This window comes from Excalfactoria chinensis, chromosome 21 (genome assembly GCF_039878825.1).
Source record: "Excalfactoria chinensis isolate bCotChi1 chromosome 21, bCotChi1.hap2, whole genome shotgun sequence".
NCBI lineage: Eukaryota > Metazoa > Chordata > Aves > Galliformes > Phasianidae > Excalfactoria > Excalfactoria chinensis.
In genome coordinates, this window is record NC_092845.1 from 819,082 (window position 1) to 841,064 (window position 21,983).

Here is a 21,983-nt window from a genome sequence, read left to right on the forward strand (position 1 = left end):
GCCCACCCCGGCGTGCCCGGCCAATGGCGGCGCGGCTCCCGGCGTGCCGGCTTCCGGCCGTTCCCGACGTGGCCCAATGGGAGCGCGCGGGGCGGCGGGATTGGGCGCGTGGGCCCGGCGTCGCCGTCCGCGCCAATGAGCTCGCGCCGCGTCCGGGCCGGGGGTTGCGCGAGGCCGGGGGCCGCGGGCGCAGAGGCGGGCGGGAGGGGGGCGGCGCGGCGCCGCAGCGGGCCGGGAGCCGTGATGGAGAGCAGGATGGCGGGGGCGCCCCGCTGGGCGCTGGGCTGGATGCTGCGCTGGATGTTGGGCTGGATGCTGCTCGCCTGCTGCGTGCCGCACGCAGGTACGCGGGGCGGGCGGGATGGTGGGGCTGCCGGCGGGCCCCGCTCCGGAGGTGGCGGCCCTGAGGCGGCCCCGGGCCCGGACCAGCCCCGGCCGCTCTGTGGTGGCCGCGCGGTGCTTCGCGCCGAGCCGCCCCTTCCCTCACGGTGAGCGCTCACGTCTGTTTCCTGCCGTGCCGCAGAGCCGCTGGCCGTGATGTCCGTGGACATGGGCAGCGAGTCCATGAAGATCGCCATTGTGAAGCCCGGAGTGCCGATGGAAATCGTCCTGAACAAGTGAGGGCCGCTCTCCGGGCACCCCGTGCTGCTGCCGGCTGTGGGGGGGCGCTCGGAGCTGGTGGGGTCCTGATCACGTGGGGCTTTTTAGGGACTGGAACTTTGGGAGCTCAAATAATTGCGTTTCTGTATCAGAAGAGAAACGTCCCCTTCCACCCAACATAGAGTGACCTGACTGCAGAGCTTGTGCTTCCCGATGTGGCTGTGGAGTGCACTGCTCTTGTCCTTTATGCTTATCTCAGGGGTACTTAGTCCCACTTCGTGAGGGGGGAAGTGTTAAAAGCAAGCAACGAACAGTCTGAATAACATCTTGTGCCACAAACATGAGAGGATGTAGGATCGTGTTTCTGTGTATAGAGTTAAGAAGCTGGATTATCACTTCTCCATAAGGGAGCAGGAAGGCTGGTTTGTTTTCCTGCACCTGCCACAACCCACAGTCGCTTGTGAAGTGATGAAACCCTCGTCTCACTCGGGTGCTACCACAACCTCCAGGCCTCAAAACAATGAGTGGAGAAACTGCAGCTTGGAGAGGATGGACACGCAGGACCATCCTTGCTTCATAGCATTCTAGGCTCAGACAGATAATAAGTGCATTTTTCATCCTGAAACTTGGCAGGCATTGGCAGAAGCTGGCTTGCTTTGCTCACTGGTGGAAGAAAGCAAAAGTAAAGCAAGTTTTGTCCAATTATGAAGTAGCATGTTCCTGGAAATGGCTTGTGGGTCTTTGCTCTTCAGGGCAAGCTGTTTTCTTGTAGCTTTGTTAGAGGACTGCTGACATGTTACAAGGCATTCAGAAATGGGTGGCATGCAAAGGTATTCGTGAGCTTAGTGGACAACTTTGAACTGTTTAGTAGTTGTTGTAGTGAAATACTCATCCCAGAGCTTTCATGCTGGATTTGTAGCAGAAATGATACATCCATTCTTAAGTTCTCTCTTGCTGTGGGAAACACACTGATCTGCCCCCCACAGCTTCATTAATTTTAAAGACTTCTGTTCGTGTTTCAGTCAAGCTTGTAGGGAATGTTTGAAAGTATGAAAGTTTCGAAGAGTGGAGTTATTGCAGTGCTTTGAGTTAATGGAGATTATCTTCCTCTGTAGGTAGTATCTGAGCAACTTGCTGTAGTCTTCCTGAATTGAAAACACTGCCATCTGTCACAGGGATTTCTGTTTTGAGTGTTCACGTGTATCACCTTTTTCCTTCCTGTACAGGGAATCACGGAGGAAAACACCTGTAGCTGTTGCTTTGAAGGAGAATGAGCGTCTCTTTGGTGATAGTGCGGTAGGAATGGTAAGAATTCTTCTTACTTAGTCTGCCAGCTGCAATTCACATACATAGAATGCATGTTCGTGCTCTTTAGAGAGGTTTGTTTGACAATGGCAAAGCCAAAGAAATGCAGTCGGGTGATTTCCTTTCTTTCCATAGTCTATAAAGACCCCCAAGGTGGCATTCAGATACTTTCAAGATCTGCTGGGTAAGCAAATAGATAACCCTCAAGTGGCACTGTACCAGTCCCGATTCCCAGAGCATGAACTGATGAAGGACGAGAAGAGACAGACTGTTATCTTCAAGCTGTCACAGTAAGTGACTGCTTCTGGGTTCCTGATGGGTAGGACTTCTGCTGTTGGACTTACATAGCTGACTGTATTTGCAAACTTCTCTTCCTTTCTTATAGGGCATTACAGTATTCTCCGGAGGAGATGCTTGGTATGGTCCTGAACTATTCACGTGGTCTGGCTGAGGAATTTGCAGGTTGGAAGGATTTATCTGTTTTTTAAAGTATCTGCATTGTGTATTGTAGCACTTGAGTAGCCATTGTTATGTTATTGTGTATTTGCATGTGGTTGCTCTAATGGAACAACATGTCTGTTTCAGAGCAGCCCATCAAGGATGCAGTGATCACTGTTCCTGCCTACTTCAACCAGGCAGAGAGGAGAGCGGTGCTGCACGCTGCTCGCATGGCTGACTTAAAGGTTCTGCAGCTGATCAATGACAACACTGCTGTAGCTTTGAACTATGGGGTTTTCAGGAGGAAAGACATCAATGCCACTGCACAGGTAGGTGTAGCTGGGAGATGCAGAGTACCACACAAGTGTGTGCATGCAGGGAAGAGAGTGCTACAGAGTGAAAAGTCAAAATACCCTAACAGTGAGGAAATAGACCTGCTGTTCAGCTAGTTTTCTCTGTTTTCCTGTGTTCATCAATGAGATGAAGAGATTAAACTCTCTGTGAATGGGTTAGAGCCTTAGAGGCCACACAGCTTCTGTGGTGAAGGCCAAGTGGGTAGAAGTTCACATCTTGTAAGCCTGTTTGTTCCTTGCCCGTTACCTGGTGGGGAAAAACATCAGGTTTTGGAAGGCTGACTGTGAACTAGTTGATCTTGCTGAAGTTAAGAAACTTTCAAAGAAACTTTGTCTTCTGATTTACAGAATGAGTGAAAAAGCTTTCTTGTCTACTTGTATCAGATGTGATCCTGAATGTCTCCTCAGTTTGATTGAAGGACAAGTCCTGCATCTCTGTCATATGGTGTAAAGCCAGTCCAGGGAATGGATAAACTTAGTGTATATCAAGCTTGGGAAGCTGTGGGTTCTTTCCTTTTTCATGGGGGATATCTAGGTGTTTCTGCTTCACCGTCCCAGCTTCTCTTTTCAGAATATCATGTTTTACGACATGGGAGCTGGAAGCACCGTTTGTACTATTGTTACCTATCAGACAGTGAAAACTAAGGACTCGGGAACCCAGCCTCAGTTGCAGATCCAGGGCATTGGGTAAGAATTCAACATGAGTCACACAAAACCTGCAGGTCTCAGGAAAGAAATCTTTTGTTTCACGGTCTCTTCTAAAACAGAATTTCTCAGTGAGACTTCAGGGTGGTAAATTGGATAAGAAAGTGGGAAACAAGAGTGAGATGGTTAAGGTTATTAACCATTCTGATATCGCTGTCTTGTGCAGAAGGTAGCTGAGAACTTGCAGGAGCCCAGGAGGTAATATTGAAACTTGACCTATTTCAGACTGATGCGCTTTTTTCTGTTTTCTAAACAGCTTCAATCCATTTTTGTGTAATTTCATTTCATAGAATCTTACAGATGTAGAACATGTCAGTTCGGAAAAAGTGGAATATCCTTCTGGAGAGGAGTGAAAATGCACTGCAGTTAAATGTTGCCAAATAAGAAAGGGGAAATTTGCTTTACATATTCAGCTCAGCAATTTGAACTCTAGAGCACAGTACTGTTTCTGAGGAGATACCTAGGACCTGACACAGTCATCGCTTGGCTTCTCATCTGTTTGATGTGCTTAGCAACAAGGCCTTTACCATAAACATCATGATGTTTGTTGTTCGGTGGCTACTGTGGTGGTGGATCTTACTTTTCTTAATATGTAATATGTTCTTTTGGGGCTAATTGTTACCTTTTTTTTTTTGCAGTCACAGCTGATAGTACATCAGCATCTTTCACCACTTTCTGCTCTGAAATAATACTTGAGGTCTGTTTGCTTTCAACCTGCCTTAGCTTATTGTATCCTGGTTCTTTCTTTTCGCTCAGGTATGACCGTACTCTTGGAGGTTTAGAGATGGAGCTTCGTCTCCGAGATTACTTGGCAAAGCTCTTTAATGATCAGCACCCCTCAAAAGACGTCCGAAAGAATCCCCGGGCCATGGCCAAGCTGCTGAAGGAGGCCAACCGCCTGAAAACTGTCCTGAGTGCAAATGTTGACCACATGGCACAGGTGGGACAGGTTGCAGAATTCCCTTGCAGGGGTTTGAGAGAAGCAGCCTGTTATGTCTGTGTTCCATCCTTTCATAATAGCAATTATGGGGTTCAGGTGGAATGCTGTTACGTACTGGGTGCAATAATAGCACTGGAATGTTTTTGCATGTTAGGCAAATGAGGCAGAGATTCTGGTTGTAGAATACTGTGAAAGTGTAATTCTTACCTTTCTTTACAGATTGAGGGGCTGCTGGATGACATTGACTTCAAAGCCAAAGTCTCAAGGCAAGAATTTGAGGATTTGTGCTCTGACTTGTTCCAGCGAGTCCCAGGACCTGTGCAGCAGGCTTTGAGCAGCGCAGAGATGAACCTGGTATGTGTAGGAATGCATTAGGAAGTCAGAAGGTTTCTGTTGATAGAGCTGTTGTCTCATGATCAAAGCACCAATGGCTGTGGCAAGGCATTAGCGCTGCTAAGAGGTACAGATGCCTGCTGTTGTAGAAGGGGGAGTTGTGTTGGTGCTGCACAAGTTACTTTTTGCACTGTCAAGTGGGAGTCTGTCATGGCTGTCTGCACTTTCCACCTGAAACAAGGTAGCTGAAGGGTTGATTTGTTTCTGTTGCTAAATCTGTACTGTTGGGGTGTAGGTTTTAAAGGCTGCTCTTTCGCTGTTTTGTCTGGGATGATGATTCCGGTCTCTCTTCCGCAGTTTTATCTTAAAATTGCATGGAAACTGTCTTAGTGCTGTCCAATTCTCTCCTTTGGGCATTCCCTTTTGCTGACTGTAGTAGAACCAAATGTGATGCAGTCCTTTGAAGAAACTTATTGTACTATTAAATATTCACATTTCATCATGCCAGGATGCTCTTGGGCATCATTTGGCTCTGATATTCAGAGCAACACACTGATTCCCCTCTTAAGAGGCCGTGGTTTTGTCTCCTCTGGTCCATTTTGCCCTGTGAGTCATTGGTCCTCTGTATTGTATAGTCTGTTTAACTGATTCTGATCAAAGTTCCACGTTTCAGGTGTCTGAGCAGTGGCTATATCAAACCTTTTTGATAGACCTGATTCCAGATTCCTGTTGCTGGCATGGCTCTTGTCAGTCTGTCTGGGACCTCTCAGGCACTGACCTGCACTGGGACTGCAGCATGTAGCGTGATTACTCTCAAAGCACCACATCGGTGTGTGGTGACTAGGGAAGGAGCATAAGGAAACCCTGAACTTAGCTCTCCAAAATTGCTTTCTCAAAGACAAGGTGACTGTTTCCAATCCCTAGGATGGAATTGACCAGGTGATTCTAGTTGGCGGTGCCACACGGGTCCCCAAAGTGCAGGAAGTTTTGCTGAAAGCTGTGGGCAAGTGAGTATGTGAGGCCCCCTTCTAGTATGTCTCCTATTGACAAACTGCTGCACGTGGCAGTGGCTGCAAAGCTCATGTCTCTTGCTTTTCACTTCATAGGGAAGAACTAGGCAAGAATATCAATGCTGATGAGGCTGCTGCCATGGGTGCAGTCTATCAGGCAGCTGCTCTGAGCAAAGCCTTTAAGGTGAAGCCTTTCATGGTTCGAGACGCAGCCATGTTTCCTATCCAGGTAATCCTTTGTTCACCTTTGGTGCATGGTATAGGTCAATGGGCGGTGCTGGGAGGAACATCTCAGGTGACCTGTTGGATTTTTTTTAGGAGGTAAAGAAGTTAAGCAGGTTTTTCTGACAATCTTAAAACAGAAGAGAGTACTCAGTAATATGGAAAGCATTTATCCAATAAGTCAAACAAGTAGGAATATGTGTTGAAAAACATTTACATATCCCCCAGCATTTATGTGAGGTAGAACATCCTAATGCTGTTGTAAACCTCTATAATGTAAGATGCCACAAAGGAACTTTGTAGTTGTGGTATCTTATTTTGTATTTGTGATACAGGTGGAGTTTACTCGTGAAGTTGAGGAAGATGATAAATCCAAGAGTTTAAAGCATAACAAGAGGATTTTGTTCCAACGCATGGCACCTTATCCACAGCGTAAAGTGATCACTTTCAACCGCTACACAGATGACTTTGAGTTCTATGTCAACTATGGAGATCTGTCTTTCTTGAACCAGGATGACTTGCGGTGAGTTAAGGCAGCACCTGAGCAGACAACTCCATGATGGTGCAGTGTGCCCAGCCTATGGATGGGGCTGGCCATCTAAAAGCAAACCAAACAGCTGTCGTTCCTTACGCTGTGTGGTTGTCCATCACTGTGAGTGTGAGAAGTGATTGGCTGCTCTGCAACTGAAGTTCAATCATTTTCTGCTTTGTCTCTATCATCAGAATTTTTGGGTCTTTAAATCTCACCACCGTGAGGCTAAAGGGAGTTGGAGAGAGTTTTAAGAAGCACTCGGATTATGAGTCCAAAGGCATCAAAGCTCACTTCAATATGGATGAGAGCGGAGTGCTAAGTCTTGACCGGGTAAGTGCTGCCCTGTGTGTTTTCCCCAGTTCTGTCCCTGTCTATGGTGGTGAAGGTCCCTGCTTAAAACTAATCCTGTACTCGCTGCTCCAAGGTGGAATCTGTGTTTGAGACCTTGGTGGAAGACAAGCTGGAGGAGGAGTCAACACTGACAAGTAAGTGCTGCACTTTGATACTCATGCTGACCATTGTTTTACCAGCAGTGGCTGGGTTTACTATGAGCATGCTGTTTACCTGAGCACAGCAAGCACGGTGTGTGGGGGGGAGGAAGGAAGTTAAGGAGTTAACTGTAGCCTCCAATTGTGTGTACAGCTCCAGCAAACTTAAAAGCCCTTTGCAGGTGTCTTCTGGGTGCTGCAAAGAGGTCTGAGATGTCATCTGCTCCTATGGTGACTGGCATGCATTGCAACTTGAAAAATAGGTGTTCTCTCCTTATTCATCCGCAGTTGATTGTTTCAGAAAGCAAGTCCTGCATTCACAGCCCTACGTTGCTCTCCCTTCTATTTGTGATACTCTGATCTTTGCTTTGCACTGCTTAGATTTTAGCGCAAGTGCATAAACTATCACATAGAGAGAAGTTGGAAATGTGCATGTTTGGGGGTGAAGGAGAGCTGCAGGGAGGGCTGATGCAGCACAGGCTGAAACTTGGAGCTTTTTAGCTGAAGTTACAAATCCCAGGTCATTCTCCTGCAGAGGTGGAGGTCCAACTTCATTGAGCATACAAAACCACAAAATTAAGTCAGGAAAGAGTGAGCTTCTGTGGTGTATATAGCAAAGCAGTTGGGAAGCTCCTTGGTGGTGATCACAACTGGGAGGAGAATTGAGTGCTGAAGATGGCTGTCATCCTCCTTTGGAACCACTATATTCAGCAATTTTTGTCTCCTGTTGACAGAACTTGGTAACACCATCTCAAGCCTGTTTGGGGGTGGTGGCCATACACCAGAGACTGGAGAGAACCTGACAGACTCGGTGCAGGTGAGTCACCTGGGCTAAGCGCCCTGATGGTTAGGGGCTGGGGAGCCCCTAGGTCTTTCTGCAGCTGCTAAAGAGGCAGCAATTCATGTGAGCAGGATTAAGGGTAACTGGCAGAGCATCGATACATCTGTATTTTTCAGGAAGTGTAGTATTCTTCCAATTTTGGTGTGGCGTGCATTTAAAGAAACATGTGGGTTTTTTTGCTGGCAAGTCCAGAAATGGTGGACTAACTTGAAAGAATTTGTTTCTGTAAAAGTCTCTCATTTCTAAACTGTTCTGGTGGCATACAAATATGTTTCTGCCTGTGCATTGTTAGTGCAGGTCTACCAGGCTCCTTGCATCCTAATGGGCCACATGAGCACAACTGTAGTTACTCTGGCTGTACTGATCCAGTTTCCTTCCAGTGAGATGAGAGTTCTGTGCTGTGGAAGCACGTCTTACACTGCATTATCTGTTTATCTGTATTCTGGCTCTGGCCCACCTAGAGCATTCCCTCACCAATGACTGCAGTCACTGTGGATGCTTTGTTTATGCAGAGAAGTTTCTGTTCTGTGAAACATCTGCATGGAATTTCTACTTAAAAAACACTCTCTTGGTTTCCCCTTTACTTGCCCTTGCTCACCAGGAAGAAGAAGAAAGCCTAGCAGAAGCAGCTAAAGAAGAGCAGGGGGTGAAACAAGGCCAGAAGAGTAGTGCAGAAGATGCTGGTGAAGAGCAAGGAGGGGAGAAACAGCAGTCACCACCTCCAGATCAGGCAGAGGCTGTCCCTCCTAAAGAAGAGTCTCAGAAAAACAAAGAAGGCGAGAAATCAGAGGCTCAGGTGAGCATCGTTTTGAAGGAATGGGAGTGAGATTTGTGGTGTTTGTGTAGTATGTAAAATAGCAAATACAGTTCTTACAGTCTTGAAATGTTCCATGGCATTCTTCTTTCCCTGCTAATGTTCTGCCTTGCAAAAAGTTGGTTTGTCTCCAGTTGCAGTCAATGTGTTTTCTCCCTTCTACACAAGCCTCTCTTTGAACACTCAGAAAGGATAAAGGACAGTGTCTTCACTGCATACAAAATTCCACACCGTTCCAGTTTTGTCATGCAGAAATGCCCAAGTTTTATTGACCAGTCTTGAGTATCCAGGTTCTTCAGATTCAGCTGCATTAAAACGTCCTTCAGACTATTTGGAATACAATGCGAATCTGTCCCCTTGACTGAAAATTCATTCTGTCTGTTATAGGATCCCAAAGAAGAGAGAGAAACTGTGAAAGAGGAAGAGCTTTCCAAAAGTTCTGGTGCAGATGCTGCCAAAGCAGAGGAAGAGAAAAAGATCAAAGCACCCAAGAAGCAGAAAGTTGTCCATGAGATCACGATGGAACTGGATGTAAATGATGTGCCTGACCTGCTGGAGGATGAACTGAAGAGCTCAATGAAAAAGTATGTTTTAAATGGCTCTCTTTGGTTGAAGTTCTCAGTGAAGGAAGTGAGTTGCTGTGGGACCAGACAAAGGGAAGGCTTTAAAAAAAAAAAAAGATTTTCCCTGAATTCTGTTCCCTCTGCAAGAGTTGGACCTTTTCTACTCCCTTAAACTTATGTGCTTTGAGTGAAAATTGGGTTTCATAGCCTGAAGCAGCCATCTGGTTTTGGATTAGCTTTGTGTCTTTGGCAACTGCTTGAGGTGAACCAGAGGAAAATACCTTTTAAGTAGGTGTTGGTAACTTTGTTGTTGGTGTTCTGGCACTGCAGCAATCTGCCTATAGGTGGCTCTCAATCTAACAGATCTCAGAGGTAGAGGAAATTGCTGCAGCCAGAGACGCATTTCTGATTTTAAGTAGTCAGTGCTCTGAGTTTGGTAAAGAGTTGGACTTAGAGTTCTCTGCTCTTTATTATTTTTCCACTGTCACCTTCTCCTAGAAATGGGGGATTGAAGGAGTGGGAATCGCTCACATGGTGCAGCTGTGTATGATATTGTACTCAGCTAAAAGTACTTGCTGCCTTCAATTTCTGCCCTGTTCACTTGCTAGGCTCCAAGATTTGACAGTCAGAGATCTGGAGAAACAGGAAAGAGAAAAATCAGCCAACAGCTTGGAGTCGTTCATTTTTGAGACCCAGGTAAGAGGAATATGTAGGAATGGGAATTTCTGGAATATTGGTAGAAGTGGCTGATTTGGATCTTCTCTGAACTGATTAGAAGAGCTCAGCTCTCTTCCTTCAGTTGCTTTCTCTGCTAACAATAGGCCTACTGAACACACAGAGCTGAGAGGTTTCTTCAGCACAGAATGATGACTTCACTTAAGTGTTTCCAACATGTTAAATTTGGGTCTCCAGTATCTCCTGTGTGTGCTTGTATCTGTGTTTTGGATCAGTTGCACTCAGGCTGGAAAGAAGCTACAGCTTCTCAAGGACTGTTGTACAAAAGGGGCAAATAGCAACAGCCTTATCATGTATCTGACAACCCCCACTGCCTGCCCAACCCTCCTGTATGTCCATCCTGCACCTTGTAATGCTTTGAGCAGGAGCTCAGATTTGGGAGGCTTGAAGGAGAATCTCTAGTCAGTAAATGCAGCACTCTTGTAGATCAGGGTCCAGTACAATTAGAAGCAGGTGACGTGGCTGTTTTTCCTTCCATGGTCAGTTGTATTTAAAGGACATCTTTGCTTTGTTCCTTACAGGACAAGCTTTACCAAGAAGAGTTCCTGTTTGTCTCAACAGAGCAGGAGAGAGAAGAAATATCCAAAAAGCTTAGTGAAGCTTCAAACTGGATGGAGGAGGAAGGCTATGCAGCTGCAACAAAGGTATTGCAGCTAGGATACCAGTCTGCTACAACTGACATAGAAATAACCACGTGGGCTGATAGATCCAACTTGATCCTTTCTAATCTAGTTCTTGAAAACGTCTTGCTTCCTCACTGCATTATGCATGGAGATAACTTGTATTAGTTCTTCCAGTCATAGCTTCATGAATTATTCTGAGCAGCCTCATCAGTAGCCTGTTGATTTAACATATTTTTACTATATGGAAATAGTGTACTTGATAGAGAACAACACAACTGTAGTTGTAACTTCCAGAGTTGGCACTGTGCAAGCTAATTTTCTCCTTCCTGCTCTCCTCCATTTACAGGAGCTGAAAGACAAGCTTGCAGAGCTGAAGAAGCTCTGTAGGAACCTCTTCTTCCGTGTCGAGGAAAGGAGGAAGTGGCCAGAACGGCTGGCTGCCCTGGAGAGTCTGCTTAACCACTCAAACATCTTTCTCAAGTAAGACAAGCTGCTAGGAAGCAGAGCTGTGCAGCTGATACTTTAAGAGACGCACACAGAATGCGACCAGATGAAATGTTTTCTGAAAGTCACTGATGCCTGTGAGGAGATTTGGCCAAAATTCCGCTTCCCTGGGGCTTAGTTCTGCAGGCTGTATTAACAGAAGCTTGCAAACCCTGTTTGAAATGGAAAGAGAAGCGTCCAGTGCTATATGCAGCACTTCAAAGCAGGGTTTTTGTTCTTTGTCCCTATGGCCTCACCCTGTTGTGATGGCTCTGTTTGCTGGCCTTGTTTCCCATTTCTAGCGCTGTCTGTTTGTGGTCTGTTTGGCTAAAGACAATAAAACCTTCTTCTTAACTTTAAGGGGAGCCCGAATGATCCCGGAGTCTGACCAGATATTCACAGAAGTGGAACTGGGCACACTGGAAAAAGCAATCAACGAAACAATGGTAATGAGGGAGGCAGTGATGGGGCTGGTTGGGTTGTGCTGTTCGTTCTAAGTAACAGTGTGCTTTCACTCCAGGTTGGGGAACAGTCCTGTTTCAGTGGTACCAGAAACCTTCTTGTGTGTTTCAGTGTTCTCACTGAACATATTGTGGGGCATAATAGCTTTTGTCTGCATGCAGACAGTTATCTCCAGGTGTGGTGGCACAGCCCATCATCTGGCTACATGTAGTTCTCCACTGGGTTCTGAGAGTTTCTTTTTGCCTTCTGTCTGGGTAACTAAAACTAGTTGAAAGGAGCAGTGTTACCCTGAGCGATATTAGAAGGCTCAGGAGCAATGGACTTTGAGGTGGTGTGATATAGAGTGATTCCTGGAACTAAGAAATATCCAAAGATTACTTTTCCCATCCCACAGGTATGGAAAAATGAAACACTGGCAGAACAGAATAAACTGTCCCCTGCTGAGAAACCTGTCCTGCTGTCCAAAGATATAGAGCTCAAGATAGCAGGCCTGGACAGGGAAGTGCAGTATCTTCTGAACAAGGCCAAGTTTGCAAAACCAAAACCCAAAAAGGAGAAGAACGACACAAAATCTGATTCAGGCAAGAATGCTACAGCGACCTCTGAGAGTGAGAGCAATATCCCTCCCACGGAGGGGAAGCAAGAAGGTAAGGAGCAGTTGGGGACTATGGCCTAAGTATTACACAATTACCATACAGTAACACTCATTAAAGGCAGATGAAAATGAGTTAGATGAAGGATCAAATGATCCTCCTAGTTCCCATCTGAAACCCTGTATTTCCTAGGGTGTGCTGGCTATATCCTCTATAAGAAAGATAAGCTGTCAGCTGCTTTCTGGATGTCTAGAACAAGTATTCACAGTTGTGTCAAGGAATAGATAGATGGAATAGAGAGAGCTGTGTAGCTTAGGGAATGCTCATTAAAAAAATCATCATCACCATCAAGACTTGGTGTTTTCTTAAGTTTTTGAGATCCTCAAATTCTGAGCGTTCTGTTGCTCTTAGATATGGACTGCTGCTTCTCAGCACAGTTCCTCTTGCATAAGACAGTCTGCTTGTAGTCACAGCCCCTAAGGCAGCTGGTGTGTGCAGTAGGTGGGTCTCCAGGGCTTCTAGAGACTTAAAGCCTGGCAGACAGAGGCAGTGAGAAGGTGCAGTTCTCTTATCTTCTGATTGTCATAGAGATTCACTGCCAGAGTGAAGTACTGCAGTGACCTGCTGAGATACCACCGCTGGTCACCTCATCTCCTCGCCTCTAATCTCTGTAGTTTCACTTCTCTGCTGTTTCTTTCTGCTTGAAATACAGAGAAACCTGAGGATATCAGTCCAGCCAAGGAACCCCCAGCGGCTGAGAAAGTACAGATAGGTGATGAGCCTGGATCAGACTCCGGTCAGTATGTTTGAGCTGTGGTCTGGAACTGGGGGGGGCTGTGAGTGCAGGTTTTATGTGTCATGTTTTAGATGTAGGAGGTAGTGATGTGGTGGGACTCCAGGTTATGGAGTAGTTCAGATGAAAATCTTCGGTTCCTTTCTGTTCTGAGTTTTCAGTGTTCAGTGCAGAAGCTGATTTATGCCTTTGTGACAGCGGTTTATAGCAGTTTATAGCCAGCCCCTTTGCTGTAAGCTTGTCTTTGTCAAAGTTTTCAACAGGCGGGGGCAGGGGGTGGTGATGTGTTGATCTCTCTGCAGCTGAATACCAGTTGTGGAAGCATTCCCTTGGCTTATGTACCACAGATCAAAAGTTGAATGGAATGGTTAATGACTATCAGTGACTTTTGATACTGCACTGTGTGCTGCTGTTACAGCGTGTAACGACGTTTAACTTCATTACCCAGGGTCCAACAAAGAGAAGAAAGCAGAAGCTGGAGGAGAAAGCAGGAAAAATGATGAGTTGTAACACCCCCCTGCAAGTCCCTCTGCTGCCAACATCTATTTATTTCATCGTTACCTTCTTGTTTTTATAACGGACTGGGTTAGTTATGATGTAAATGGAACACGACAAACAGTCTGAAAACACAATGGGATAGAGATGTACATTTTCTTCTTTCCGGGGATTTTGCCGCTACTAACTTAGTGAATTTGGGTTTGTTTGTTTGTTTTGTTACCTGTTTGGAGGTGGCAGGAATTGTTTGAGTACCGAAGTCACCGCCGTGACTCTGCTGTAAGGAGGAAGTGAGTTAAGAAGCCTTAGGAAGTAAGTTGGGATGTGTGCAGTCAGCCTCAGCTCAGCTGCAGGAGAGCAGTGGGGTTAATGGGAAGCTGTTGCTGGGCTGGTGTCAGCGCAGCCCGGACCTTTAACTTAAAGAGTGTGGTTTGATTGGGGGGGGGGTCGTTCTTTGGGTTCATGGGGCAGGGGAACAGGAGCGGGGAGGCAGATGAGGCTGAGATGTGTCTATTTCCACAGACTGCAATTAAAACCATTTCTATCCACGCTCTGTAGCACGGTCTGAAAAGTGTTCCTTGAGCCTTTAGTTTCCTCAAGCGAAAAGTTCAGCAGCTGCAGGAACGACAGCAGAAAGGAGGACGGCAGTCAGACCGACCAACCCCTGCGTCGGACCGCGGGCCGAACCGGACCGCCCCTCTGCTCCCTCGGTGTCGGTGTGCCCGCACTGCTCGGTGCGCCCCGGGGGTCCCTTCGTGTCGCTGCGCATCCCGTGCTGTGCTCCGTTGGCCTCCGCCGCACAAATTAAAGCGACGCTTCCTGCCCGGCTCTTCAGAACAAGATCTGTTTGCTTTGGAAGTTACAGCGTGCCGGGGGGAAGGGAAGGGAATGGAGTGGAACGGAATGGAAGGGAAGGGCCGCACCGCGACCTTCGGCAGCGCCATGCCGAGCGGAACGGAACGGAGTGAGGGCGGGGGGGGAGCGGCGCCCAATGGAGGATGCGGGGGGGGCGGGACTTCCGCGCGGGGCGGGGCGGTTCGGCCGGGGTCGGCCGCGATCGCCGGTCGTTGTCGGTGCTGCGCGGTGCCGGCCGTGCTGCTGGACGCTCCTTCTCCCCGCTCCGCTCTCGGCTCGCCCCGGCGGCCCCGAAGGAGCGCGGCGCGATGGGCGGATACGGGCGGTACCGGGCGGTCATCTTCACGGCCATGTTCGTGGGGTACACGCTGTACTACTTCAACCGCAAGACCTTCTCGTTCGTGATGCCCGCCGTCATGGCCGAGGTGCCGCTGGACAAAGACGACCTGGGTGAGTGCGGCCGCGCGGGGAGCGCTGCGTGCCGGCCTGCGGGAGCCGCCGCTGACCCCGAGCCGTCCCGCCGCAGGGCTGATCACCAGCAGCCAGTCCGCCGCATACGCCATCAGCAAGTTCGTGAGCGGCGTGCTGTCCGACCGGCTGTCCGCACGCTGGCTGTTCGCCGCCGGGCTGCTGCTGGTCGGGGCCGTCAACGTGCTGTTCTCGTGGAGCGGCTCCGTGGGCGCCTTCGCCGCGCTGTGGTTCCTGAACGGGCTGGCGCAGGGGCTGGGCTGGCCGCCGTGCGGGAAGGTGCTGCGGAAGGTGAGTGCGGGTCGGCCGGGCGGGGAGCGCTGCGAAGCGTCCGATCCAGAAGCGCGGTGGGAAACGGGCTGAGCGGCCGCCGGTCCGTTCGGTGCGGCGTCCAACTCCCGGTGCCGGAGGCTGGGCAGGAGGAGAGGAGAGCTGTCGGAGCGGGCTGTGCGTGCGCTGCTCCGAGCGGCGACCGTCATCCACGTGCCGCGTTCTGAAGACGTTCCGAGCGGAGCCTGCGGCCGTTCTCGTGTCCCCGACACCCAGCCGGCTCTGAGCGCCTGATGGGGAACAGCCGGTGGTGCCCAGAACCGCTGGGGCTGGGAGGGATCAGCCAGGTGGGCTTCCACATGGGTCTTCAGTATCCCCGCCGTAGGAGGCTCCCCCAGCTCTCCGGGCAGGCTGTGCCGGGGCTCTGTCACTCTGACAGCAAAGTTCTTCCTGGTGTTAGCGCGGATCTTGCTGCAGCAGCGAGTCCTAAAGATACCCCGCAGCTCTCCCCTTACTGCTCACACTGCGGTGCCAGCAGATGTTTCCCGGAGGACGCTGCTCCAATCCAGTGAGTACACAGAGCTGCACAGATCTGCCTTTCCCATCCCATGGCTCAGTTTCATCGTCTGTAAATGGAAATAGTCCCCAGCTGGCTCGTGGTACAAACACCTGTCAGGCTCCTCTGACTGACACTCACGTAACATTTGGAGTTAACGACATGCTCAGGGTCGAGAGGAGAGGCTCCCACTTCATCTGGGCTTCTAGAGCTGTGCTCAGGTTGCCCGGAACGCTCAGGCTTGTATCGAGGCTTTTCAGGTACAACATCACCTTCTTCTTTCACAGCCCTTACGCCGTTTTTCTTGTTGCGCAGTGGTTTGAGCCTTCCCAGTTTGGGACTTGGTGGGCAATCCTGTCTACAAGCATGAACTTGGCTGGAGGTTTAGGCCCCATTGTGGCTGCTCTCGTGTCTCTGAACTACGATTGGCGCATGACTTTGTCCTTCTCTGGCTTCATCTGCGTGATTGTCTCTTTTGTTTGCCTTGTCCTGATTAAAAATGAGCCAGCGGATGTTGGGCTGCCCAACATTGACCAAGGAACCAAGAAGGCGAAGAAAGGTGAGCAATAGATCCAGCTGTAAGCGGGCAGCGTGTGAGATGCTGCGGTGCCTCCTGTGTGTTCTGGTCCATGCATGTCACTCTTGGTGGACAGAGCTCTCAGTCCTTTCTTATCCCCATAACTGCAGGATATGTTTAAAGGGATGCTTTCAGCAGCTTTATTCCGCTAGGAACCAAGCTGTTGTGTGTTACTTTAAAATCATACATCTATGCGTATATATGTGTGTGTGCTTTATTTTACAGGTAAGTATATGAAACAATAGGGCTTATAGCTGAAACACACACACATATAGAGATCATACACCAAGCTGCATGCAGATGGGGGCTGATATTTCTGAGTCTGTGGAAGCGACATGCAGCAGAGCAGAGGGAAGGCCTGGCCACCACTGCAGTTCTGTTCCTTAGTCCATGCATGTTGTTGTTGTTTCATCTCCCAGTCTGTATTAACCGCCCTTGGTTTCTATAGATTGTGACTGAGCCTCCCAGGGGGGAATGGAGAGGGAAAAGTGCAGCAGCAGGAAGTGAATCCTTAAGCTTTCCCCCCCCCCCCCCCCTCCCCTCCCTGCTGCAGAGGACAGGCAGCTCTCCCCTCACCCCTCCACGGTTCTCCTGACCCCTGCCTTGTGGTGGACTCTGCTCAGTGTTTTCTGTCCTAACTAGGACATCTGGTTAGTAAATGTTTGTTCAAACCACTGAGTGTGATGCTTCTCTGAAAGCAGAAGAGGCAGAGGAGAATTGCAACATAGGTTTGCTGTCGAATTTTAAAGGCTAATGGAAACTCATCCATCATCTGGTGTGTCTGTAAGATGCAAAGACTGAGGTACAACCTGGATGATTGCATCTCTGGATGAATATCTTCCCCTGTGAGGGTGTCCTTATACACAAATCCTCCTCTGATGGCTTTCCATTTGCTGTGGTTCTGTGGCAGTGCTCAAGCCACGATAACACTGTGCTCCTCATCTCCCTTGCAGGTTCCCCCAGTGACAACAGCACTTTGGCAGAGCTGCTCCTCTCGCCGTACCTTTGGGTGCTCTCTACAGGCTACCTGGTGGTGTTTGGTGTGAAAACCTGCTGTACTGACTGGGGACAGCTCTTCCTCATCCAGGAGAGGGGACAGTCCGTGCTTGTGGGTAAGATTCAAAGCTGGGCACAAAGATGTTGTGGCTGTAGTTTGAGAGGTGTTGCAGAGCTCAGCTGGGTGCAGCAAGAGAAGCCAGGCACACCTGCCTGCTTTGATGCACACAGGTTTTGCAGTAAGTTGCTGATACGGTTACTGCATGTGCTGAGTGGCTCAGTGCTGTCCTGTGCCCTCCCGGCAGGCGGTGGTGTTCCTGCACAGCAATGAGCTGGTGGATCCCATCCAGCAGTGCTGCTTGAAGCTCGCAGTAAGCTGGCAGCACTGAGCTCGGTCTAAAGCGCATCACCCACAGCTGATGGACTGTTGTTTGCTCAACTCTGTTCTAGGTAGTTCCTACATGAGTGCCTTGGAGATTGGGGGCCTGGTGGGAAGCATTGCTGCTGGGTACCTTTCTGACAGAGCAGTAGCAAAAGTAAGTATGCAGATGTGCTGGGCAGTTAGCATAGCTGCACCGTGAGCTGCTTCTGAATTCTGTTCTTCGCTTCTTTGGGCAGTGCTTAAAGGTATCTTTTCTCCTGTAGTACCTGCTTTGGTGCTCACAGACCTGCACTCTCCTTGTGCACACATTTATGTTGTTCTGGAGATTCAGGATACTCAGAACACAGTCAGAGCATTGCTGCTTTGTGCTAGAGAATACTCAGTATCATGTCTCCTTCTGCCTTCCCAAGCTCTTCTGGGTGCAGCTGTGTCTGAATGACCCTGCTTTGAAATGGGACTCCTAAAAACCGGACCATTCCTGGTTAGCTGCTCTCTTTCCCTTCACACAGAGGTAGTTTGGAGGCACGCAGCCCATCTCAACAGCGTAACAGAGGTGCTCAGTGGGTACAGTCAGGCTGGTGTTGCCTCTGCAGGACACAGCTGCAAGAAACAGGCCCGTTCTCAGCTCTGCTTTGTGCTTTCTAAATTGCAGTGTTGAAAGACATGTGGTAGTTGATAATCTTTTTTTTTTCCAGCCAGAAGACAATTAAAACTCACTGGGTTCTCCTTCAAAGCCAGAAGCCTTGCTAAAAGATGTGCTTTGATGCAGCGCCCATGTTTCTGACAGGGCTGCGAGGATGGCATTCATCGCTGAATTCAAACTGGAAGGAATCCTTGCAGGCTCTCACCTTCGTTTTTCCTGGCTGTGTTACAGGTCGGTCTGTCAAACTACGGGAACCCTCGGCACACGCTGCTCCTTACCATGATGGCAGGGATGTGTGTCTCCATGTTCCTTTTCCGGGTGACAGTCACAGGCGACTCTCCCAAGGTAATCCATGCTCAGACAGTTGGTTATGTGCAGCATGTAGGTGTGGGAGGGTTGCCTCTCTGTGGCTTGAGGGGGAGCCACACAAATGCAGTGGGATGGGAGGGTTGGGTGGTGTGTGTTGGAAGGCTGATCAAGTGAAAATGTTCCTATAGGTGGTGATGGATGAGAGGTGTAAACCAAGAGGAAAGATAACTTTAGGCCATTTTTGTCAGTGTAATGTCATTACATTTTGCTATCTGAAGAACTGCCCGTGCAGAGAAACATAGGGCACTTCTGCTGACAGTTGGTCTGCAAGGAGTTTAGTACAGCATTTGGTAAATGCAGCTTTGGAGCTTCAGTGTGAAAACTGATCGCAGTCTGTAGTCATCCTAGGCACGGGGTTCTGCCTAGCAGTGATGAATGTGGTTTTGCAGTAGGTGTCTGTCAGATTCAGTGATTCTCAGCATTAAAGCAGGTTTTCTAAGCATAAATCTGACCTGAATCTCACACTGTGATTGCTAAATAGCTGAAATGTTTTCTCTCCATCTTACTCTTTTCTTCTCCAGGAAAATCACTTCTGGACTGTAGCCTTCCAACCTCTTGCTGATCTTACAGGCCTAAAAGAACACGAGGTTTCTGCCTTGCATTTCTTTCTCCCTCTGCCTGTTTCTGCTTTCACTGATCTGCTTTTTTCCAATCCTGCAAGGTTGGTTAGCACTACAGACCTTAGAACCAGGGCATTGAGAAGATTACTGTAAGTCTTGTAAGAGAAACCTTTTCTTATAACCATTTGATAACACTAACTGACTGTAAAAAGTCTGAATGCAAAACTCCCAAGTTTTATATAAGAAGCTCTGAGGATATTTGCTCACTGGGTGAAATTTAGTTCCTTTAGGGGGTTTTGTGCGTGTGTTCAGAAGGAATGATCCTTTCCATGTAACTTTGGCAAGTTCTTTCCTAACTCTTTGTTTCTGTTCCCACCTGGAAGATGGCGATGGTACTTAACTCCCTCCTGAGCATGTTGGGCCAGTGTTTATTGTTCACAAAGCATGCTGCAAACTGGAGACTGGACAGTTACTTGCCCTTTGTTGCCTTCCCATAAGCAATTAGATTTACCTGGTTCTGAATTGTTCAGAGTGTTTGCTAACACCAAACTGAACACGTTGGGCTTTTGTTGTTGTTTTGATTCTGTTGTTTCTGTTTAGTGACAGAGACGTTATCAGATGGTCTTTATCACTATCTGATCCATTGCTTGCATCTGAGCTGAGAATGGCTTTTTTAGTCAGGTATCCCCAGAACCATTTTTAGAGTTGATCTGAGTTGCAGCTCTCTGTCATTTCTCAGGCCCATTGCCCATCTGTCTGCTGGTTCTTCCTTACAGAATGGGGCTCGTCGTGTGTACACAGTATAGGGCTGACCTGCAGGACAGTGGGAAGCTCACCCTTGCTAGCTGGTGTGTTGGAGACGCAGCTGGTCTCAGGCTTGAGCTCTTCTGTCTGCAGATAAAGGAATCAATGTCAGCCAGAATATGTCAAAGCCTCTTCCTCATACTGTGCACCTATGCAGCTGCTGACTTGACAGCGGCAAAACACAAAGGTCTCATTGCTCATCTCGCTTGTTTTGACAGCTGTGGATCCTGACTCTGGGAGCTGTGTTTGGGTTTTCCTCATATGGGCCCATTGCCCTCTTTGGGGTTATAGCCAACGAAAGTGCCCCTGCCAACCTCTGTGGCACCTCCCACGCTATCGTGGCTCTGATGGCCAATGGTGAGTAATGTCCCCCTTCCCAGAGTGTGGCTGCTGCTTGTGTTATTGGTGAGGGATGGCATGACCCTTCAGTGCCCACTTAGTGATCGTGGGAAGACATCTATCGAGCAGACATATTAGTTGGAAGTCCCAGAGACGTTTCCTGATGTACTGACAAGTTGTTGTCATGTGCTTTAAGCTCAAACAACAGCTATTAACAAGCAGCTAAAACCAAGCGAAAGTGAGAAGTTCAAGTGTTGCCAGCTTTGTTTGTTTTTCTTACAGTTGGGGGATTTCTGGCTGGACTGCCCTTCAGTACCATTGCCAAGTACTACAGCTGGGCCACAGCCTTCTGGGTGGCTGAAATCACCTGTGCTGTTTGCACCGTGGCTTTCTTCTTACTGCGGAACATCCGCACCAAGATGGGGAGGATTCCCAGGAAAGCTGACTGAGGATGCTGGGTGAAAAGGATGCTCCTGCACTGAGACAAATGAATGATACTTGGTTTTTATTTAACTGGCCTAAGAGTGAGTTTACCTGTTGCTGCAACCTAGATAAACATCCTCAGTTTCTCATTCATTTTCACGTTCCTGAAGACACAAGGTTCCTGCTACTGATGGCTTTTTCCCTTGAGATGTGATAATTCAGCTGGTTTACACGCGCAGTGGTTTCACTGTGCCTCCTTTCTACAGCACTGTTGGCGAAGCAAGTGGTTCTCACAGCCTGAGGTACTAAGCTAAAAGTGCTGTACAATAACTGGCTTCGGGTGCTGTCACATTTCGTTGTTCCCAGCCATTAACTGTCCTTTTAGCCTCGTTGTTAGGAGCACCGACTTGCACTTTTGCCGCGTTCATTCATCTCTTGCAGCTGCTGTAAATGCAGCTGTCTTAGTTGACTTAGGCCAGAGCTCCCTGCTGTCTCTGCCCTTGAACTGTGACAGAACAGTGAATAATGATTATTACAGCACAGCACCACAACTGATTTGAGAGCACTGTCGCTTCATTTTACCCTGGATTGGTTTTTATATAGTACTGTTATGTTCTGGACAAGTGGAACACTGATGTGTTGTGGCTGTGATGTGGCTCTCCACAGCCTCTTAGAAATAGGCAGGTTTCCAAGAAAACTCTCAGTACTTCAGGGAAAAGCATTTAGAGAAGCTCCTTCTGTTAACTGATCGTGCCCAGCGTGATTCCTGTCTATGATGTTAATGATTTGCAAGGTAGGCAGCTGCTGCCAGCTCAGCTCGCAGTGCACGCTCTGCAGATCAGCTAGGAAAACTGAGCAGGAGGTATTGCAGAAGCAGTTGCCACTGCCATCTTCTGCAGCTAGGTTTTATGAAAGCTTGTATTCCTGGCATTGGGTTGTATTCTGCCATTCAAAGTCTAGAATGTTTTCAGCCAAAACTGCATCTCTTACAGCTCTGGTCTATCTCAGAGAAAACTGGAGCAGGGCAACCGCTGACAGCGGGCAGCACTGAGCACTAACCCACCACTCTTGGCAATAAATAGACTCAGGTTTTTGGTCATTATTTTGTTGAATATCCTCACGTTTTCCCCAGAGGGATTTATTGCTTTTGGATCCTGGAAGAGGAGAGTTCAACTCATGAAGAATCCCAGGTACTTTACTGAGCAGCTTGGTTGCAAGAGTAGATGGTCAGCCTTAATTAAAGTAATGGAAGTAAATGACATTTTGTACTTAATTCTATCTTGTACTATCTGTGAAATAAAAATGGAGCAGTGTCTGTAGGGTCCTGGTTGTCTTGAGGAGAACGGTGAAAGAACTGTCCCAACCCCTCATCCTCGTGGGCTGCTATTGGTGTAAATAGACCTTTCCAACAGA

General features: G+C 48.3%; 2 protein-coding genes across 3 annotated transcripts; both read left to right on the forward strand.

Moving 5' to 3' along the window:
- The first annotated feature begins 223 nt into the window (after positions 1–223).
- On the forward strand, positions 224–13,885 carry HYOU1 (hypoxia up-regulated 1). Its single transcript, XM_072354894.1, has 24 exons — positions 224–343; positions 524–617; positions 1,827–1,905; positions 2,041–2,195; positions 2,291–2,367; positions 2,491–2,672; positions 3,268–3,383; positions 4,158–4,341; positions 4,561–4,695; positions 5,599–5,681; positions 5,781–5,913; positions 6,242–6,429; positions 6,630–6,768; positions 6,863–6,923; positions 7,661–7,743; positions 8,369–8,563; positions 8,969–9,165; positions 9,753–9,840; positions 10,401–10,523; positions 10,849–10,982; positions 11,347–11,431; positions 11,842–12,094; positions 12,753–12,836; positions 13,282–13,885. Exons 1-24 carry the CDS (start codon positions 244–246, stop codon positions 13,341–13,343), a joined length of 3,030 nt encoding a protein of 1,009 aa, XP_072210995.1. The 5' UTR covers positions 224–243; the 3' UTR covers positions 13,344–13,885.
- Positions 13,886–14,362: 477 nt separating this feature from the next.
- On the forward strand, positions 14,363–21,885 carry SLC37A4 (solute carrier family 37 member 4). Of its 2 annotated transcripts, XM_072354801.1 has the most exons (9): positions 14,363–14,633; positions 14,710–14,942; positions 15,793–16,036; positions 17,008–17,166; positions 17,501–17,586; positions 18,307–18,420; positions 18,966–19,031; positions 20,027–20,165; positions 20,430–21,885. In XM_072354801.1, the coding sequence occupies exons 1-9, from the start codon at positions 14,492–14,494 to the stop codon at positions 20,594–20,596; spliced, it is 1,350 nt and encodes a 449-aa protein (XP_072210902.1). In that variant the 5' UTR covers positions 14,363–14,491; the 3' UTR covers positions 20,597–21,885. The 2 variants fall into 2 exon arrangements, with proteins under 2 accessions (XP_072210902.1, XP_072210903.1); XM_072354802.1 differs by lacking the exon at positions 18,966–19,031.
- Positions 21,886–21,983: the final 98 nt, after the last annotated feature.